Source organism: Oncorhynchus masou, chromosome 18 (genome assembly GCF_036934945.1).
Source record: "Oncorhynchus masou masou isolate Uvic2021 chromosome 18, UVic_Omas_1.1, whole genome shotgun sequence".
NCBI lineage: Eukaryota > Metazoa > Chordata > Actinopteri > Salmoniformes > Salmonidae > Oncorhynchus > Oncorhynchus masou.
Window position 1 is genome coordinate 67,007,917 of NC_088229.1, and position 21,976 is coordinate 67,029,892.

The window sequence follows — 21,976 nt, forward strand, 5'->3', positions numbered from 1 at the left end:
CAGTTTCAAAACAAATGCAATCACTTTTCAGCCAGTGGAGACTCCGAACACCCGACCAGTGTTTCTCAACCTATATGAACACCTATTTAGTCAAATGTCCTCAAAATGTAGCACTGATACAATAAAACATGGACACTGGATAATGTTACAGCAAAGACAGTAGAGATCTCTTGGTGTCTTGAAGACAACTGGGATAAGGTCAAATCATGACGTCAGTGATCTTAAGGTCACAAAGTCAGAGCTCTGGAAAGTTTGTTAGAAATGTTTGTTTGTTTATTCCATGTGTAATTGTGTTGTATGTGTCGAACTGCTATGCTTTATCTTGGTCGGGTCGTAGTTGCAAATGAGAACTTGTTCTCAACTAGCGTACCTGGTTAAATAAAGGTGACGTCTTTAAAAAATAAAACGTTTTTAAGAAGCAGCGTTTAAAACAACTGGGTACTCGGGCGTCTTTCTGACCTGTATATCACAGTTGTCTTGAAAGCACAAAAATGCCCAAATATCAAATTTTATTTGTCACACGCGCTGAATACAAACAAACCTTACACTGAAATGCTTATACAAGCCCTTAACTAACCAACAATACAGTTATTTTTTTATATAAATATATATAAATAAAAGTAACAAATAATTAAAGAGCAGCGGTAAAATAACTACAGCAAAGCTATCTACAGGGGTTACCGGTACAGATTCAATGTGCGGGGGAAGTAATATGTACATTTCCGAAGTTTTTTCAAAGTCAGAGATTTCTGAGTTCAGGAGTTGGAAGTTGTTTTGAAGAGGACATTTATATTCACTTTGCAGAGATATTATTGGGTCGTTGTAGATTCAAGCCAATCACTGTGCACTATTATTTTCAGCGTCAAACCAATCAGACAGCAGATATTTTTGGCCGCACATCAACGTTATCTTATAGCGCATCATCAACATGGAGCCCTCAGGTAGCTTGCTAAATTATTTCACCCTCGCATAAACATACTAGCGATTGGAAGTGCATGGATATTATTTAGTAAATATTAACATTTCACAAGGTGTTTGTTAACTAGTAAACTCAGACTGTAATGTTAGCTAACTGTTGTACTAGCAAAGTAGCTAACTAGCTAGCTAACAAACGATAGCTAGTTTGTGATGTTTGCTTTGCTAGCCAATCTGAAAATTAACGAGTTTGTGACTGTTTCCATTTCAAATGCATGCATTTATGTGTTAGCTGTACGCTAGTTATTGCCTATCAGCATGATGTTGTAGCTAATTAGCTATCTGGTTGGGTATGATGATGATATCACAGCTTGAACAATGATCCAGATGTTTCACCGGATGTATAAATCCTAAGCATCCGGTTGGCGTTTCCACATGGTGATGAAAGGAAGCCCAGTGGCCGACAGTGGGAGGAGATGGAGTGAGATGGATTTTGGCTGACATTCAGATAATTTTCTCATCAATTAAGCATTAGATATCATTACAGTTTTCTGTTCCCAAAACTAAAATCTGTTACGAACAGAGTTGACAAAGTTTTGTAGACTCGGAGTTTAAAGGCGAATTTCGGAGTGCAAGGGCGAATTGAGTTATTGCGCACGTCATAGGGTAGGCGTTCCATAACGGAAATATGCAAATAATTCTAGAATGCGCCCATAAGATCTCACTGGCTAGTGCTTGGGTCTGCCCACCCCCTTGCTTGTTCTACCTACTATGATTCATTTGCTCTCATTGGAAACGACAGGCTGTGGTCTATCTTGGGTTAGTTATAACAATCTTTGATATGTCTGGACTGTCACAGACAGCAGGAGGAGGAATAAAAGGATACCGCAGGAGAAATAAAAGGATGCCGCTTTCAAAACAACTGGGAACTAAAAAAAAACGGGCTTTAACTGGGAAAAATTGATTTGAATGGTCATCCTACTCAGAATTCAAACTCGGGAGCTCTGGCCTTTTTCTGGAGAGCTGACTTTCAGACCTGAAGATCAGACTTCATAATTTGACATGGAGTTGTTTTGAACGCGGCACGTGAACTTGGAAAAAATGAGGTCAAACCATGACATCAGTCATCTTCAGGTCAGAAAGTCAGTTCTAGAAAGATGCCAGAGTTTCTGACTTGGGAGACTGTTCAAAAACCATTTCACCAGTCAGAGCTCATTCCCCCCCCAGTTCCCAGTTGTTTTGAACGCACGTAAGTCTGGGAATTCAGAGTTCCCAGTTGTTTTGAATGCGACAGGGGAGTGTGGTGGTGATTAGGTGTGTGCATTGGTGGTGATTAGGTGTGATTAGGTGTGTGGTGGTGATTAGGTGTGTGCATTGACTTGCAACGCTTCCATCGTTCTAGGAACCCACAAGGGTTGCACATTTACATTTTAGCTGTGCACTGCCAATAACACACCTGACCTGACAAACTAGTATCAACTAATCATCCAGTCCTTGATTGGCTGATTTAATGTGTTCGTACTGGAAAATAATGAAATGTGTTCACATCTCCAAGACCAGGATTGATAAGAAACCCTGCTTTGCTGGTGACCAAGGACTTCTCTAATTGAATTGCAGGGAACAGAACTCCTGAGGGGAAGGATATGATCCATCTGGCCAAGAAGGCAGAGAGATATGCAGGTATGTACATGGTCTGAAGCATGAATTTAAGGTTGCCATATTAATCAGACTTGTATACCAATGCTTGACGTAAAAGTCTGAAACTTCTCCCTGCAAAATTGTCAAAGTTTTCCTTAGAAGCCAAAATGTTGAATAAAATTACATTTGAACTTACTCTACCAGTTGTCTGAGCGGTTAGTTCTTCAACCACTCGAAATATGATACAAATGTCCACAGGGAATAACTTTATTAGTGCCGGTAGGTATATGGTTCTCTCGGCTTGTATTTTTGTGACTAGAGAAAAGGCAGATCATTTAGCATGAACTTGGAGGTGCTGGCTGAATACATGTTAACAAACATATCAAATTGCAAAGTACATGTCAGAAAACAACAGTTACTGTGGATTTAAATGCTTTTACTTCCCCCCCCAAACTGCCAGGGACTTCCCAGGCCTCGACTCCAGTTGTGGTCGTGACCCAATCTCAAACATCAGTCGGTGTCCCCAAGAAGCGCATCTACGTAGTACCCATGCCCCGGCGGGCTCCTAAAGAGCCACAAATCCAGATTCGGACTCCCACTGCAGATGCAACCCGAACCCGGACTCCAGTCCCATCCACAAAACGCATCTTTATTGTATCCCAACCTTTCTCTGCTGGGGGCTCGACGCAAACCCAGGTACCAGGCCCTAGGAAACACATTTATGTACTAGCTCAGCCCCAGAATGCTGCTGGGGTCAGGACCCAACCCCAAACTACAGCCAGGATCACGACTCAACCCCAAACTACAGCCAGGATCACAATTCAACCCCAAACTATAGCTGGGAAAATAGACCCACTTATAGTGTCAGGACAGTCCCAGATCAAGACTCCAACTGGGGTCACAGTTCAATCCCAGATTGTAGCCAGTGTCAAAGCCCAAGTCCATCCTGAGGTAGGGAGAACAGACCCTCCTCATGCTCCAAGGCAGACTAGGAAGATGGTTCACTTCCAACCCAAGCCTCTGACAGCCATGGATGCAGCCCCAACCAAGGCTGATGCCCAGACTCAGACCCCTACTGTCGTGGCAGAGGTGATGTCTATGCTGCAACACGGAGATGTGAGACCTGCACCGCAGCCATACCTGGTCCACAAAGAAGAGGTAATAGTAAATATCATATACTGAACAAAAATATAAACGCAACATGCAACAATTTCAACAACTTAGGCCTCCCAAGTGGTGCAGTGGTCTAAGGCACTGCAGTGCCGTGCTTGAGGCGTCACTACAGACCGGGTTCGATCCTGGGCTGTGTTGCAGCCGGCCGCCACCCATAAGTTGGCACACAATTGGCCCAGCGTTGTCCGGGTTAGGAGAGGGTCTGGCCTGCGCTCTAGCGACTCCTGTGGCGGGCCAGGCGCATGCACGCTGGCACAGTCGCCAGTTGTACGGTGTTTCCTGGCTTCCGGGTGAAGCGAGTATTGTGTCAAGAAGCAGTGTGGCTTGGCAGGGTCGTGTTTCAGAGGAGACTGACTGGACCTTCGCCTCTTCCAAGTCCATATGAGAGTTGCAGAGATGGGACAAGACTGCAACTACCAATTGGATATTACGAAATTGGGGAGAAAAAGGGCAAAAAAGTTTTTATAAAGTTACAGTTCATGTAAGGAAATCAGTCCATTGAAATAAATTGATTAGGCCCTAATCAATGGATTTCACATGACTGGGCAGGGGCTCAGCCATGGATGGGCCTGGGAGGGCATAGGCCCACCCACTGGGGAGCTCGGCCCAGCCAATCAGAATAGGATTTTCCACACAAAGGGGCTTTATTACATACAGAAATACTCCTCAGGTTCATCAGCTGTCCTGGTGGCTGGTCTCAGACGATCCTGCAGGTGAAGAAGCCGGACGTGGGGGTCCTGGGCTCCACATGTGGTCTACGGTTGTGAGGCCGGTTAGACGTACTGCCAAATTATCTAAAACGGTATTGGAGGCAGCGTATGGTAGAGAAATTAACATTAAATTCTCAGTGCAACAGCTCTGGTGGACATTCCTGCAGTCAGCATGCCAATTGCACGCTCCCTCAAAACTTGAGATATCTGTGGTATTGTGCGACAAAACTGCACATTTTAGTGGCCTTTTTGTGGTCCCCAGCACAAGGCGCACCTGTGTAATGATCATACTGTTTAATCAGTTTCTTGATATGCCACACCTGTCAGGTGGATAGATTATCTTGGCAAAGGAGAAATTTGTGCACAACATTTGAGAGAAATGAGCTTTTTGTGCGTATGGAACATTTTTGGGATCTTTTATTTCAGCTCATGGAAATATGGGACCAACACTTTACATGTTGTGTTTTATATTTTTGTTCAGTATATATTGTTTTCAATTTAATTTAAAGGTACACTTTGGGATCTGGGACTGTTCAATGGTCATTGAAATGATTGATATTTACCCATTGATTGATAGGTGCTGAGGAGGATGGGTGCGCCAGAGAAGATGTCAGTGAGAACGTTGCTGATGTACACTGGGAAGAACCCTGCAGACCGAGACAGCAAGAACAGATTGGTGAAAAACCTGATTAAGGCTGGAATCCCCCCCGTCGAGATCCCTGCCTATATCACCAGTGCCTTCTCCAGGCTCACCGAGGGTAAGAGAGGGAGAGAGAGATTTTCTCCAGGTGACACAAGAACGCTGGGTAGTGGCAAGTCCCTAGCTACCTAAAACGATTACCTCAACTTCTGTAACGTGTGTGTTGTGTGTGTTCCTTCAGGTGACACCACAATGCTGTGTAGTGACATGAAGTCCCTAGCTATCAAACACCTCAACTTCACCAATATGGCCGAGCAGCTCATAGAGGAGACCAACCCTGTGCAGCACTGGTCCAAGATCATCGATACCAAGTAAGCTCTCATAGACGTATACTTTATGTTGGGTCCAAGGTTATCCATTCATCAATGCCAGTTACTACTGGTATTTCAAAGCATCTTAACTTCTGAATATGTCCCATAGATAGATAATTTTCCTATCTGTCATTGTTTAATCTTTTCCTATTTGTCAGTTTGTTAATTAGTCCCCTCACTCCTCCCCCAATCCTCTCAGAGCCCAGCTAGAGGAGATGAGACTGTGTTTCAGGGACCCAGCTAACAGTCGTCTGATGGACAACGTGACCCACGGTATGAGCACGGGCGTGATGGACGCCACCTTCGACATCATCTCTACCCTCATTGACTACCAGGTGCAGCTAATCGCCTGTCTAGTGAACACCATGCCTTCACACCAAACTCCCACTAGGACGGCTGTCAAAACTAGGCCTTCTCCGGCCCTTCAGACGTCCGTGTCCCTCGTCACCCCCCCTGTTATCACCAATCCGACGCCCCTGGGCCCATTCGCCTCCCAACCCCCCTTGAAACGTCTCTATGTGATAGCCCAGCCCCACAACAAGCCCCTGCGGTGCTGCCAAGAGACCCAGAACGAGACCCAGACAGACACCCAGCTCCCTAAGGAACCACTGAAACATCAGAAGGGTCGAGGCGTCCAGCGTGGCCCCAGGGGATCTTACAGGAAGAGAGCCGCTTCAGGGGCCTCAGGCAGGAAACAGGAAGCGGCTCAGGAGAAGGGGAGGGGTAAGAAGGTTAAGCTAAACCCCTCCCCACACGTTGCCATGGATACCGAGGAAGAGGGGAATGCAAAGATGGCCAAAAAGAGAACTGCTGGCAACACAGAAGGAAACTCTGCAGCTGGATGTACACAAACAAATTGAAAAGTTACAGAATGTGTAGCTGCAAACTCCAGCAGAAAGGAAACCCCAACAGTTGCGCCAACAGAAACATAGCCTTGTTCCAGAAACAGTTTCTGGCTCCTACACTTGTGTAGGCATTGATATGAGGGGATTGGATAGGTGAAAGCAATTGGATAGGTATAGCAAATCAAATTTGATTTGTCACATGCGCCGAATACAACAGGTGTAGTAGACCTTACCTTGAAATGCTTACTTACAGGCCCTTAACCAACAATGCAGTTCAAGAAAGAGTTAAGAAAATATTTACAAAATAAACAAAAATATGAAATGTAACAATAAAATAACAATAACAATGCTATATACAGGGGTACCAGCACTGGGTCAATGTGCGGGGGTACAGGTTAGTCAAGGGGGGGGGTCAATGTAAGTAGTCCGGTTGGTCATTTGGTTAATTGGTCAGCAGTCTTATTGCTTGGGGTAGAAGCTGTTACGGAGCCTTTTGGACCTAGACTTGGTGCTCCGGTACGGCTTGCTGTGTGGTAGCAGAGAGAACAGTCTATGACTTGGAAGACTGGAGTCTTTGACAATTTTTTTGGGTCCTTCCTCTGACACCGCCTCGTATTGAGGTCCTGAATAGCAGGAAGCTTGGCCCCAGTGATGTACTGGGCCGTACATACTACCCTCTGTAGCGCCTTACGGTTGGATGCCAAGCAGTTGCCATGCCAGGCGGTGATGCAACCGGTCAGGATGCTCTCGATGGTGCAGCTCTAGGACTTTTTGAGGATAATGGGACCCATGCCAAGTATTTTCAGTCTCCTGAGGGGGAAAAGGTGTTGTCGTGCCCTCTTCACGACTGTCTTGGTGTGGTTGGACCATGATAGTTTGCCAGTGATGTAGACACCAAGGGACTTCAAACTCTCGACCCGCTCCAATACGGCATGTCGATGTGAATGGGGGTGTGTTCGGACATTATTTTCCTGTAGTCCACGATCAGCTCCTTTTTGTCTTGATCATGTTGAAGTAGAGGTTGTTGTCCTGGCACCACACTGCCAGGCCTCTGATCTCCCTATAGGCTGTCTCATCGTTGTCGGTGATCAGGCCTACCACTGTTGTGTCGTCAGCAAACTTAATGATAGTGTTGGAGTCGTGCTTGGTCACGCAGTCATGGGTGAACAGGGAGTACAGGAGGGACCGAGCACGCACCCCGTGTTGAGGATCAGTGTGGTAATGTGTTGTTGTCCAGGATCCAGTTGCAGAGGGAGGTGTTTAGTCCCAGGGTCCTCAGCTTAGTGATGAGCTTTGTGGGCACTATGGTGTTGAACTCTGAGCTGTAGTCAATGAACAGCATTCTCACAGGAGTTAATTTTGTTCAGGTGGGAAAGGGCAGCGTGGAATGCTATTGAGATTGCGTCATCTGTGGATCTGTTGGGGTGGTATGCGAATTGGAGTGGATCTAGGGTTTACAGGATTATGGTGTTGATGTGAGCCATGACCAGACTTTCCAAGCTCTGCATGGCTACTGACGTGAGTGCTACAGGGCAGTAGTCATTTAGGCAGGTTACCTTCGCTTTCTTGGACACCGGGACTATGCTGGTCTGCTTGAAACATGCAGGTATTACAGACTTGGTCAGGGAGAGGTTGAAAATGTCAGTGAAAACACTTGCCAGTTGGTCCGCGCATACTCTGAGTACACGTCCTGGTAATATGTGAATGTTGTCCTGTCTTAAAGATCTTGCTCACATCGGCTACAGAGAGTGTGATCACACAGTCGTCTGGAACAGCTGGTCCTCTCATGCATGCTTCAGTGTTGCTTGCCTCGAAGCGAGCGTGTGGTGTACCGCAGGGCAGCTCTCTAGGCCCTCCACTCTTTTCTATTTTTACCAATGACCTGCCACTGGCATTAAACAAAGCATGTGTGTCCATGTATGCTGATGATTCAACCTTATACACATCAGCAACCACAGCTAATGAAGTCACTGAAACCATTAACAAAGAGTTGCAGTATGTTTTGTAATGGGTGGCCAGTAATAAACTGGTCCTGAACATCTCTAAAACTAAGAGCATTGTATTTGATACAAATAATTCCTTAAGTGCTAGACCTCAGCTGAATCTGGTAATGAATGGTGTGGCTGTTGAACAAGCTTAGGAGACTAAATTACTTGCCGTTACCTTAGATTGTAAACTGTCATGGTCAAAAAATATAGATTCAATGGTTGTAAAGATGGGAAGAGGTCTAGCCGTAAAATAAAGACGCTCTGCTTTTTTGACACCACACTCCAAAAAGCTAGTCCTGCAGGCTCTAGTTTTGTCTAATCTTGATTATTGTCCCGTCGTGGTCAGTGCTGCAAGAAAAGACCTAGTTAAGCTTCGGCAGGTCCAGAACAGAGTGGCACGTTTTGCTCTTCATTGTATTTAGAGGGCTGAAATACTATTGATGCCAGTCTCTCTTAGTTAAGAGTTGAGGAGAGACTGACTGCATCACTTACACATTAATGTTTATAATAAACATTAATGTGTTGAAATCCCAAATTGTTTGCATTGTCAACTTACACATCGTTCTGACACACACACACTTATCCCACCAGACATGCCACCAGAGGTCTTTTCACAGTCCCCAAAAAAACCTCAAGAAAACATCCAATATTATATAGAGCCCTTATTGTATGGAACTTCCTTCCATCTTATATTGCTCAAATAGACATCATATCTGGTTTCAAAAAACAGATAAAGCAACACCTTGCGGCACAACGCCTCTCCCCTATTTGACCTAGATAGTTTGTGTGTATGCATTGATATGTAGGCTACGTGTGTCTTTAAAAAATATGTATGTAGTTCTGTCCTTGAGCTGCTGTTTTCTATTGATGTTCTGTATTATGCCATTCTGTATTATGTTTTGTGTGGACCCCAGGAAGAGTAGCTGCTGCTTTTGCAACAGCTAATGGGGATCCTAATAAAATACTAATGACCAAATTAAAGGTATTTAGCTCGTCTGGTAGGCTCGCATCACTGGGCAGTTCGTGGCTGGGTTTCCCTTTGTAGTCCGATAGTTTGCAAGCCCTGCTACAGCCGACGAGCGTCAGAAACGGTGTAGTAGGATTCATTCTTAGTCCTGTATTGACGCTTTGCCTATTTTTAATAATTTGTCTGATGGCATAGCAGGATTTCTTATAAGCGTCTGGATAAGTGTCCCGCTCCTTAACTTCTTCGATATAGGGGGCGCTCTTTAAATTTTTGGGAAAAAAAGTTCCCGTTTTAAACAAGATATTTTGTCACGAAAAGATGCTCGACTATGCATATAATTGACAGCTTTGGAAAGAAAACACTCTGACATTTCCAAAACTGCAAAGATATTGTCTGTGAGTGCCCCAGAACTAATGCTACAGGCGAAACCAAGATGAAATTTCATACAGGAAATGCCCCAGATTTTGAATGCGCTGTGTTCCAATGTCTCCTTATATGGCTGTGAATGCGCCAGGAATGAGCCTACACTTTCTGTCGTTTCCCCAAGGTGTCTGCAGCATTGTGACGTATTTGTAGGCATATCATTGGAAGATTGACCATAAGAGACTACATTTACCAGATGTCCGCTTGGGGTCCTCCGTCGAAATTATTGCGCGTCCACTTTTCCATGAGGTTCAGAGGAGAAAGGCAACTGCCACAAATGATTTATCGTCGAATAGATATGTGAAAAACACCTTGAGGATTGATTCTGTCGATATTATGGAGTTAATTTGGAAAAAAGTTTGGTGTTGTAATGACTGAATTTTCGGGGTTTTTTCTTAGCCAAACGTGATGAACAAAACAGAGCGATTTCTCCTACACAAATAAAATTTTGGGAAAAAACGGAGCATTTGCTATCTAACTGTAGTTATATATAGAACCGATCTCCACCCCCTATATTTCCGTCTTTTCTTTACGCGAATGACAGGGATTTGGACCTGGTCTCGGCGAAGCAGTACATCCTTCACTTCGGACTCATTAAAGAAAATATCTTTGTCCAGTTCGAGGTGAGTAATTGCTTTTCTGATTTCCAGAAGCTCTTTTCGGTCATAAGAGACAGTAGCAGCAACATTATGTACAAAATAAGTTACAATGTGAAAACCCCCACAAAATAGCACAATTGGTTTAGGAGCCTGTAAAACGGCAGCCATCCCCTCCGATGCCATTATTATACCTAGGGGGTATAGGGGCCAAGTGTTGATTTTGGAAGTGGACTGAGCACTCCGTGATGTGAGGACAGAGAAATGGAAGAAGGATATAAGAGGCAAAAGAGTTTAAGTGCCTTGGAACACATTGACTAAATTGTAAATTACTGTAATATGGACTATAATATGGACTATTGGGACAACTTTATATTAAAGTTGTAATTTTCCAAAGCATGGTGATTCCTTTGTTTTGAGAGAGCCATGCCTAGATCAGGGTTCTCCTACTCTGGTCCTGAAGAGCTACTGCTAACACTTGATTCAGATAATCAAGGTCTAAGGTCTTGATGAACAGACAATTAGTAGAATCAGGGGTGTTCGAGCAGGGATGCAACAAAATCCTGCACATGCAGTGGGGTTTGAGAATCCTTTTCTATAGAGTTGCTGAAGCTCGTTGATGTCTCTCTCACTGTTTTGGCAGTTGGGTGTTATAGTAAATTCAGAGAGATTTTAGGAAGCGAGCAGCTCTGCCTCACACGTAGAGAGAGATGGCGGACTAGATGGATATAACCCATTTTAGCATGAACATTGCCATTGAGGCAGAATATATGTGTAGAGCCTAGGGCAGACTTTCTACTCTGTAAATTGATGTTGTTTGGTAAATGTTTCGTTTCACATAGACATGTCTTTATACTTTTTAGCTCTTGGTTACTTCTGTTTTGTTTACAATTATAAATAAAACGTTGCTCCCACACAAGACTTGAACATGTCTCTGACTTTGCTCACGTGCTAGTCCGAACTAGGAAACTCAGTAATGTCCCACTTGATTGTAGTTATACACGTGCTGCATTCAACCAAATTTCAGACTTGTCCGATGTAGCATGTGTTTAATTCCAACCATCAACAGGTTATTGTGCGTAACAACAGGCTTGAGATGGTCTTAGTTTCAATCTGGTTCTGCGTTTGAAGAAGCGTTAACAGACTGACATGCCTGTCTAATTAGCTAGATTATCCTCTTGATGGTTAGAAATGTTGGGCTTATTACACACTTAAAATCAAGAAATCCAACAGCATGCTAGGCCAAAAACTGCCTGCGAGCCTAAGCTTCAATCATAGCTGTTCGAAGGCTGTACATCCATTTTAGAACAGCAAAAGTAAAATTGGGAGGGTTAATTGCTTGTTCACCTCATCTAAAAGAACACATGTACATCTAAAGAAAATGTGGAATGTTTAATATCTATAAACTAAAGACAACCAGATAGTTTTATGGCTACTAACAGTCAGCCTCTGGCTGTATCAAACACACACACATTGGACTATAGAGGCTAAACCTCAAGTTAGATAAACAGATGCTGCAGAAATCTGAAAAGTATTTAACCCCTGAGATGAACCTTCCTCCCATCTGGACAGGCAGGATCATGGATCACTTTTTTCCTGCTGTCCTCACTGCTTGCAGTAGGGGGGAGTTATTCGCCCGTAGAGTGTTTCCACCATTTTAACGTAAACTGGGTGGGGATTCTTATGGGTTGGGAGCGATCAGACAAAGATCAGAGTATTATTCGCCTGAACCTTTTTTTTCAAAACACAAAAGAATAAGGACATTTTAAATGGTTTGAGCAAGGTGCTGTGCAGAACCACTGATCTACAAATCATCCTGCATTCTAAAGAACTACCCAGTAAGAAATCCTCACGTACAAGGATTAGCAAAACACCTTGCTCATTCAGCCGAATGTAAATCGGTCAAGTCAACCAACTAGCCAAGGGCCTATAAAGCCCCATAAAACTGTCAGTCAAACAGGGAAATGGTTCCAATCCCTTTTCCACCATTCGTTTTTCCCAAAGGGGATTTTAGAAACGCCTAGAATAAGGGCTGTGTTTCATGTAGGCTTACTCTGGCGAGTCGTTTTGATAACCATGCAAATCTCTTTTGGACAAGGTTGACTTTTATCAGTATATTCGGCTCTGATTCGAAAGTGCTAATTAACATCAAAGTAGACATCATGCAAGACTATAAATCCCTGCGAGGTCCTTCATGTCATCTCTAGCTGACACCTTTGCTAACAGGTATTATGTCCATTTAGAACTTACCCAAGACAGTTCAGAATTGTTCATTTAAAGAAATGTTGCCAATTTATTGATTACAACATTTAGCTAACTTTAGATAGTTAATCCAGAGATTCTTAATTTTGCCGAGATTTGGCAGCCTCGTCCAAATCATCATGGCATTTTGTAGTTCTTTATGATAGCCACATTAACAGCTAATCAGCATTTCATTTGATGAAATACAGGCAAATATATTGACAAAAGTATATTGATAAAAGGAATCTTAAGTGTTTCTAAAATCCCATAGAAGAATTAAGGGTAGAAAACGATTGGAACCATGTCACTGTATGACCGCTAGGTTATATGGATATTTTTACTGTGGTAATGAATTGTCTGCCAACACAGCGGGTGAAAGGGAGGGAGGAACCGAGGGAGAGCAGCTTTGCAGGGAATTAGGATTTACTCTGTATTAGTGTAGAGGAGGAGGGAGGGAGGGAGAGAAAGAAAAACGCCTGAAAGAGCGGGAGTACGGAATATGTAACATAAAAGGCAATAAGGAAATAAATGGATTCGGGGCTTGCTGAGCGTACCATAGAGAGGGGAAGAGAGACGAGGTAGAACGAAAGGAGAAGACTGTCTGAAACTGCAACAGACAGATGTTCCAGAAAGCTGGCGAAGAGATACGGATAAGAAAAGGGGGGAGAGGGGCAGTGCAGAGGTGTGTAGAGAACATTGTCTGGCTGACAGACGATTTGAGAAACAACTGCAACAAAAAGGCCGGATGGGAGTCTATATTGACACATATGCACGCATACACACCCACAACACACACATGGATAGACTGCGGCCGACCAGTGACTCCGGGCGACTACTGCCAGTGGTACCCAAAGGTGAGTGTTGAGTAGAATTGCATTTTTTTTGGTGTGTGAAGATAGCGTAGTGTCTATGTTGGACTGAGCCACACACCTACCTAAACATACTATTGAGAATTACACCACGGATATTGCTTCATTTGATATGGACACTAGCATGGCACCAGTGTGTACAGCGCGCCACGGGAGAGGGGATTACTATGCGACCTGACACAGCTGCTGTTGCTATGTACCTTACACTTCTATATCAGTACATTATAAACTGGGTGGTTCGAGCTCTGCTGACAGGCGTGGTATATAGCACGGTTATCACTAAACGTTTATTTGTTTTACTGGTAAATTACGTTGGTAACCAGTGACACCTCGGGGGTTTGTGGTACTTTGCCAATATACCACGGCCTAGCTGTTGCACAACTAAAAGTGGAGTGACCCTTAGCCGTGGTATAATGGCCTTATGCCACAACCCTCGTGCCTTATATCTTAAGTATACACTGACATAGTCACTTAGGTTTACACTACTCTGTAGGGTACGTGTTGTATGTGTCACAGGCTGGGATCTGAACCCGTGTCCCCAATGGGAGAAACCAACTGAAGGCTGAAGGTGAAGCTGACTTGGTTCGCGGACAGGGGTACCTCATCACGAGGCCGACTCATGTTTGCTTGTGGTGTCTATAGCGCTGTCATGTATATGTGGTACAATGTTATTCATTTCAAATCGGTACTTGAAGTGGGATGAAAATGATGCCAGAGCTCACCATAATTTTACTGTACCAGGGTTCATACTGAAGGGTCTAGACCCCAGGTCTCTTAGCCCACAGCCAAACGTATTAACCAATGCTGTACTATGATTATAGGGAGATGTAACAAGCAAACTGGTACAGGAAGTATTCATATTCAATCATCTCTCTCTCTCATCCTCTCAGACCCTCTCACTAATGCATTAGATGCCATTGTGGTCAGTACTGATCTCATCGAGGATGAACTCCGACCTCACCTGGAAACAGTACTTACTGTCATACAGGAAAAACGTGAGTCACACACACACACACCTCTGACCACAGCAAAGAGGACACTACCTGCCAACAAAACCAAAAATTACACAAAAAGGTGGCCTTTCCTTCAAGGGAGAACTTCGATTTTGTCTATTCTTCAAAAGTATATTATGTACAGTAGCCAAGCTATTGTTAAACAGGATGGGAGGGAGGGTTTCCATTAGTTACTACAGCCACAAAGTCCAAATATCGTAGAAATTCATGAACACCAAAATGAGCTTTTTGGTCTTATTTTAGGTTAGGTTTAGCAGTGTGTTTTTCAGTTTAGGGTTAAGATTAGGTTTAAAATCACATTTTAAGAAGCGAAATTTGTGGTAACAAGTGAGGAACAAGAGAGAGAAGGAAGGAAGGGGTTGAGAGCGGGAGAGTTGGATGCGTGACCAATTGGACAAACAGTCGCTAAGCCGTTTGTGTCTGAGGGAGAGAGAGGGAGGGAGGGAGAAAAGAGACGAAATGGGAGGGAGAGCCGAAAAGGTCACAGGGTTGATTAACCTGCCTGGATTAAACTCACACACACGTAAACAAACCATACACAATGTACATAAACTCAGCAAAAAAAGAAACGTCCTCTCACTGTCAACTGCAGATTTATTTCAGCAAACTTAACATGTGTAAATATTTGTATGAACTTAACAAGATTCAACAACTGAGACATAAACTGAAAAAGTTCCACCGACATGTGACTAACAGAAATGGAATAATGTGTCCCTGAACAAAGGTGGGGTCAAAAGTAACAGTCCGTATCTGGTGTGGCCACCAGCTGCATTAAGTACAGCAGTGCATCTCCTGACCGTTCCAGAAGTGCATGTTCATTAATTGTTTATGGTTCATTGAACAAGCATGGGAAACAGTGTTTAAACCCTTTTACAATGAAGATCTGTGAAGTTATTTGGATTTTTACAAATTATCTTTGAAAGACAGGGTCCTGAAAAGGGGATGAGTTTACATGGCACACACACATTATTCATGAAACAGTTTAGCTTCCGTCCCTCTCCTCGCTTCTACCTGGGCTCGAACCAGGGAACCTCTGCACACATCGTGTCGTGGAAATTTCCTGTATTTACCAAATCATGAGAGTAAACCAAACACAAGTCAGAGTTATCATAAAGTCCATCTTTAATTATATGAGCTCCATCACAACCCTGTGACTCTCAGATCAATTCAGTGTCTATCAATGAATTCTCTGAGAGTCCCTTACACATTGCAACGGAGATCCTTTATAGCAAAGACACACATAGCCAGACAGCATTGGCCATAATTTATCGTTCAGCTTTGTCTCCTAAACTATGTTCTTTTCTCAAACTCAGAACCATAAAACAAATCCTCATATCAACAGGCATATATCAAATCCACCCCTCCTTGACAAGATCACTGAGACACATTGACTGGCACACAGACATTGTGGAGCCAAGAGATACACGCTTGACCTCTCCCTTCTCTGCGGCCCAAGTAACTTAGTTCTGACAGAGAACAGATGACTGCAATCCCGGCCACAGTATTATACAAAAATAACATTCTGATGAGAAGTAACTTACAAACATATGATGAATATAAAACATCTTACCTATGTTACCAACTAATTCTGATTATTCCCCAACAATCGACAACAGCCACCCTCGAAGCATCCTTACCCATCGCTCCACAAAAGCCTCGGCCCTTGCAGAGCAACGGGAACAACTACTTCAAGATCTCAGAGCGAGTGACGTGACCAATTGAAACGCTATTAGCACGAACCCCGCTAACTAGCTAGCCATTTCACATCAGTTACACTCACACAGTCACGCACACACAGTATTCACATGCATGCCTGGAGGGAGAATACAGTAAAGAGTGTATATTGCGCTTGTTAATATGATGCCGTGCATTTAATCTCTCTTTGTGTGTGTGGTGTGTAGAGCGTGGGGCTGCGGAACAGGTGGCAGTGAGTGGTGTATTACCTATTCTGGCTCAAGCCCTTAGGAGGAGAGGACCGCTTACTTTAATGACTGCTAAACTGGTGTCAGAACTGGCCAGAGAAAGTAAGTCTCTCTCTCTCTCTCTGCCTCTCTCTCTCTCTGCCTCTCATGGTTGTCATTCACTGCTTTTTCTCCATCAGCGGTGATCAGGGAGAGGTGTGGGGAGACAGGGGTGTCATCTGCTCTGCTGTCTGTGCTGGTCTCCAGGGATCAGGAGCTGCTGATACACGCTGGTCGCGCTATCGCTCGTATCTGCTACGAGAGCCGTGAGTCATCGCTAACCTTTGACCCCTAACCCTCAACCACAGCCTTATATCTAACGCTTCAAGTCTAAGCCCTTAACCTAACCTTTCTTACACATATTTCTCTCTCTCTCAGGGTGTCAACAGGAGCAGTTGTTGCGTTTGGGGGCGGTCCCTAAGCTGGTTGGAATCCTGCTGGGTTTTAAAAGCAACCAGGCTCTGGAGGGTGTGTGTCTTGTGGCCCTGTGTAACCTAGGTGACATGGGAGAGGGAGGGGAGGATGGAGGTATATCGTGGGAGAGAGGCGTGTCACTATGTCCCGAGGAGTCTGTGTTTCGTGGCGTGACTTGTCACTCCTGCGGCTTTGGCTCCATGGTTACAGTCGTCAGACTGACCCAGTGGTCGCCCGGGCAACACACCGTCAGCATCGAGGTGTTATTCCGTTACTCCATCGGGTTCTGGACAATGCATAACAACCGCCGGACAGTGCGACGTTCACCACTCTCTCACCTGGGAACGTGTCCTAGGTTCTACAAAGCCATCAAGTACTCCGTTCAGAACATTCCCAACAGTAGGAGCCTCAAGTCACTGATCTTCCACATCTTCCTTTGAGAGGGGGATGGACTACAAACATGGCAGCATATTATGGACTACAAACATGGCAGTATATAATGGTTTACAAACAACGCACCATATTATGAACTAAAAACGTTTTTCATTGACTATGAATATGGTATTCTATCAATGACAAACAGGAGAACTCATTCACACCTTAGAGATGAACGGACTACAAACATGGCATTTTATGGACTACAAACTGGTTGACTCTGAAAGTCACTATAGATACATCAGGACTGCAGACAGAAACCGAGATGACTGTGGGTGTTGGGGTTCTGGATGTACCTTACCCAATCAGAAATAAATCAGAGTTCAATTTCTTTTCAAAATTGACATTAAAGGTTCAAATCTAATTCTTTATTTTGTTTTTAAGAAATTCTAAAATAGTTTGACAACCCTGCTTAGTACGCTTTTAAATGATATCAAACTCAACTGTTTACCTTTTTCAGTCAGTGATGAAGACGTGTGTCATGGTATGGTGCGGTATGCAAATGGGTCAACTTTGAGAACCTTTATATTTTAAAGGTTTTGGCATTCAGGTCCAAAATGTCCCTTTTTGACCACTTCTTAAATGGTAAAACATGTTTGAAAAATGTTGCTTAATCAAAAGTGATGCTGTCAAAAAAGTGATTAAATTCAAATGGATTTACCCACACACACACACACACTACTAGGTCCGTATAGTGGCCGATTGTATTGTGTATAATGAATGTTATGAACAAACCTATCTTAGACTGGTGTAGGTTTTTCTTGGCATGACGTTTTAATAGCCGTGTAATTCTCTCTCGGACATGGTGAGTGTTATCAATAAATTCGCCTCAATTTACTCTCAAAAAATCGCAATGCTAATTATTGATGAACGTTACCTTGTCAGAGAGATTTGCGTGGTTATCGAAACGTCATGTCAGGGTATTCCTACACGAAACAGACCTTATTTGAAGTAGTTATAAAATCCCAGATGGAACAATTTGAACCATTTCCGGGTTTTATGACTCATACTGTGACACTCAACAGTAAATAGTATGAACAATAGTAAGTTGTAGATTTCATTTTCACATTTCATATGCTATGAACAACCTATTATTTAAAAATGACAAAATAGGGCTTAACACGTTTTTAGATAATCTACATATTCTCACAATTTTACCACCAACATGCTGTAAGATTTCAGCTGAATTATTACTGTTATGAATTTTTATATTTAATGGTCAGGGAAAATCTAACTCATTTCCTTCCTGGTGCAATAATCAAATTCGTTGTCTCTCCCCTTGGGTGTCCACTAGATAGCACAGCCACAAAGGCAGAATTGGCTATATCGTAAAAAAAATATGAAGACAAAAATGTGCTTTTTTGGTCATAATTTAAGGTTAGGGGTAGATATAAGGTTAGCAGTGTAGTTAAGGTTAAGGTTTAAAGTTACCTTTTAAGAAGAGAAATTGTAGATAGGCGGGGACTTTGACTTTGTGACTGTGGTAACTAGTGACGACACCCCCTGTGAACATACCTTTGCTGTCATCTAACATAATGTTTGTCCCTCGTGATGAACACAGTGGTTTCAAATCTTTAAATTGTCAGACAAGTTTTGTTTTAACTCAATTAGACATACATAGATGTGTGTTTGTCGTAGAATGATGAGACTAGTATAGGGTCACCTTTGCAGCGCTATACGGCTTTTGTGCCTGTAATATTTGCATATTTCCGTTGGGAAACGCCAACTGTGAAGTGCGCGTTTTCAATAACTCAATTCGCCTTTGCACTCCTAAACAATGCCATTTTAAAAAATTGGCAAAGGGTAAAGTCTACAAAACTTAGTTCACTCTGTTCGTAGCATATTTTAGTTTTGGGAACAGAAAACTATTGAGATCACATTTTTCGTCGATTAGTAAATTTGCCAAACGGATGTTACACATTTATACATCCGGTGAAATATCTGTCTCATTGTTTTATCTGGGTGTGGGGTGTGTCGAATGTGCTCTGCTGTTAGGTTAGAGGATTTTGAATGAGCTGTGTTTTTTTAACTTCCGTTTCTTGCCATGAAACTACCCTACATACCGCTAGAGTTTGGATGAGTCTGAGTCGTATTTCACATTTAGTTTCACACAAATAATTGTAAAATTGTATTTATAAAACTGACAATTGTTTAGTTTTTAATTTAAGTAATGATGATGACATTTTATTTATTTTTATTTTTATTTCACCTTTATTTAACCAGGTAGGCCAGTTGAGAACTAGTTCTCATTTACAACTGCAACCTGGCCAAGATAAAACAAAGCAGTGCGACAAAAACAACACAGAGTTACACATGGGATAGACAAATGTACAGTCAATAACACTGGAGTGATTGATGTGCAGATGATGATGTGAAAGTAGAGATACTGGGGTGAAAAAGAGCAAAAAAAATAATATGGGGATGCGGTAGTTGGGGGGGCTATTTACAGATGTGCTGTGTATGTAACCAATGTGAAATGGCTAGCTAGTCAGGATGATATCTATGAGGGTGCCCATGTTTACAGATGTAGGGTTGTACCTGGTAGAGTCCTTGATAATTTGTGTGAGATTGAGGCCATCTAGCTTAGATTGTAGGACAGCTGGGGTGTTAAGCATATCCCAGTTTAGGTCACCTAACAATATGAAGATAGATGGGGGGCAATCAATTCACATATAGTGTCCAGGGCACAGCTAGGGGCTGAGGGGGGTCAATAACAAGTGTAAATAGTGACAGACTTATTTCTGGAAAGGTGGATTTTTAAAAGTAGAAGCTCGAAGTGTTTGGGTACAGACCTGGATAGTAAGACAGAACTCTGCAGGCTATCTCTGCAGTAGTTTGCAACTCCGCCCCCCTTGGCAGTTCTATCTTGACGGAAATTGTTGTAGCTGGGGATGGAGATTTCAGAATTTTTGGTGGCCTTCCTAAGCCAGGATTCAGACAAGGCGAGGACATCAGGGTTGGCGGACTGTGCTAAAGCAGTGAATAAAATAAACTTAGGGAGGAGGCTTCTGATGTTAACATGCATGAAACCAAGACTTTTGCGGTTACAGAAGTCAACAAATGAGAGCGCTTGGGGAATAGGTGTAGAACTGGGGGGCTACAGGGCTTGGGTTAACCTCTACATTACCAGAGGAACAGAGGAGTAGGATAAGGGTATGGCTAAAGGATATAAGAACTGGTCGTCTCCTGCATTGGGAACAGAGAATAAAAGGAGCAGAGTTCTGGGTGTGGTAGAATAGATTCAGGGCATAATATACAGACAAGGGTAAGGTAGGATGTGAGTACAGTGAAGGTAAACCTAGGCATTGAGTGACGATGGGAGAGGTTGCGTCTCTGGGGGCACCAGTTAAGCCAGGTGAGGTCTCCGCATGTGTGGGGGCTGGGACAAAAGAGCTATCTAAGGCATGTTGATCGGGACTGGGGTGCTCTACAGTGAAATAAAACAATATTAACTAACCGAAACAGCAGTAGACATGACATATAGACATTAGAGATAGGCATAAAGCAATCATGGGTGTTTGTCGGGAGAGCTAAGACAACGGGTAAATGGCGATGAATGGGCAGAGAGGGTCAGTTAGGTACATACAGGACCTGAGTTTGAGGCTGGGCTGACAGATAAACAAAATGAGGTACAGTGTTATTGAACAGATCAGCAGGCATCAGCTGTGTAGCCGAGTGATCTTAGGGTCCGATGAGCAACAATAGGTGAGTCGGAGCCATTCGGTAGTCGCTACTACACTAGGCGAGCGGGAGACACGGCAATCAGAAAGCTAGCTGGCAGGGGCTAGCAGATGGTTCTTCGGGGACATGGCAACGGAAAAGCCTGTTGAAACCACATCGGATGATTACGTTGGCAGACCAGTCGTGTTGGATCGGCGGCGCTCCGTGTCGACAATAAAGGGTCCAGGCTAATTGGCATTGTAGCCCAATAATTAGCTGGTATACTCCATCGGCTGGTCGGGAGATGGGCTTAGGTCGAGGCTAGCTCAAGGATAACTGGTGCTTTCTTCGGGACAGAGGCGTTAGCCAACAGTAGCCACTCGGTTTCAGCTAGCTAGCTGCGACGATCCGGTGTAATGGTCCAGAGCTTGCGGCTGGAATCCGGTGAAGCGGTGGAGAAAAGCAGTACGTTGTGCTCGGGGTTGATTTTGCGCTGTGCAGACTGGCAGGTAAATGTCCCGAGCCAAAGCTGGCTAGATATTGCTGCCAGTAAGATTGCACCTAAATCAACCATTTATCGGATCATCAAGAACTTCAAGGAGAGTGGTTCAATAATTGGGAAGAAGGCTTCAGGGCGCCTAAGAAGGTCCAGCAAGCGCCAAGACGTCTCCTAAAGTTGATTCAGCTGTGGGATCAGGGCACCACCAGTACAGAGCTTGCTCAGGAATGGCAGCAGGCAGGTGCGAGTGCATCTGCAAGCACAGTGAGGCGAAGACTTTTGGAGGATGGCCTGGTGTCAAGAAGGGCAGCAAAGAAGCCACTTCTCTCCAGGAAAAACATCAGGGACAGACTGATATTCTGCAAAAGGTACAGGGATTGGACTGCTGAGTACTGGGGTAAAGTCATTTTCTCTGAATCCCCTTTCCGATTGTTTGGGGCATCCGGACAAAAAGCTTGTCCGGAGAAGACAAGGTGAGCGCTACCATCAGTCCTGTGTCATGCCAACAGTAAAGCATCCTGAGACCATTCATGTGTGGGGTTGCTTCTCAGCCAAGGGAGTGGGCTCACTCAAAATTTTGCCTAATACAGCCATGAATAAAGAATGGTACCAACACAT

The 21,976-nt window shown here is 43.7% G+C and overlaps 2 protein-coding genes across 2 annotated transcripts; both read left to right on the forward strand.

Annotated features, from left to right (window-relative positions):
- Window positions 1–884: 884 nt before the first annotated feature.
- Window positions 885–11,185, forward strand: LOC135505176 (uncharacterized). The gene is made up of 6 exons (XM_064924323.1): window positions 885–941; window positions 2,533–2,595; window positions 3,014–3,711; window positions 5,014–5,194; window positions 5,318–5,447; window positions 5,647–11,185. The coding sequence occupies exons 1-6, from the start codon at window positions 929–931 to the stop codon at window positions 6,305–6,307; spliced, it is 1,746 nt and encodes a 581-aa protein (XP_064780395.1). The 5' UTR covers window positions 885–928; the 3' UTR covers window positions 6,308–11,185.
- A 1,794-nt stretch (window positions 11,186–12,979) lies between these two features.
- On the forward strand, window positions 12,980–17,543 carry si:dkey-21e13.3 (uncharacterized protein LOC100150043 homolog). Its single transcript, XM_064924324.1, has 5 exons — window positions 12,980–13,361; window positions 14,267–14,371; window positions 16,291–16,413; window positions 16,491–16,616; window positions 16,729–17,543. Exons 1-5 carry the CDS (start codon window positions 13,253–13,255, stop codon window positions 17,202–17,204), a joined length of 939 nt encoding a protein of 312 aa, XP_064780396.1. The 5' UTR covers window positions 12,980–13,252; the 3' UTR covers window positions 17,205–17,543.
- Window positions 17,544–21,976: the final 4,433 nt, after the last annotated feature.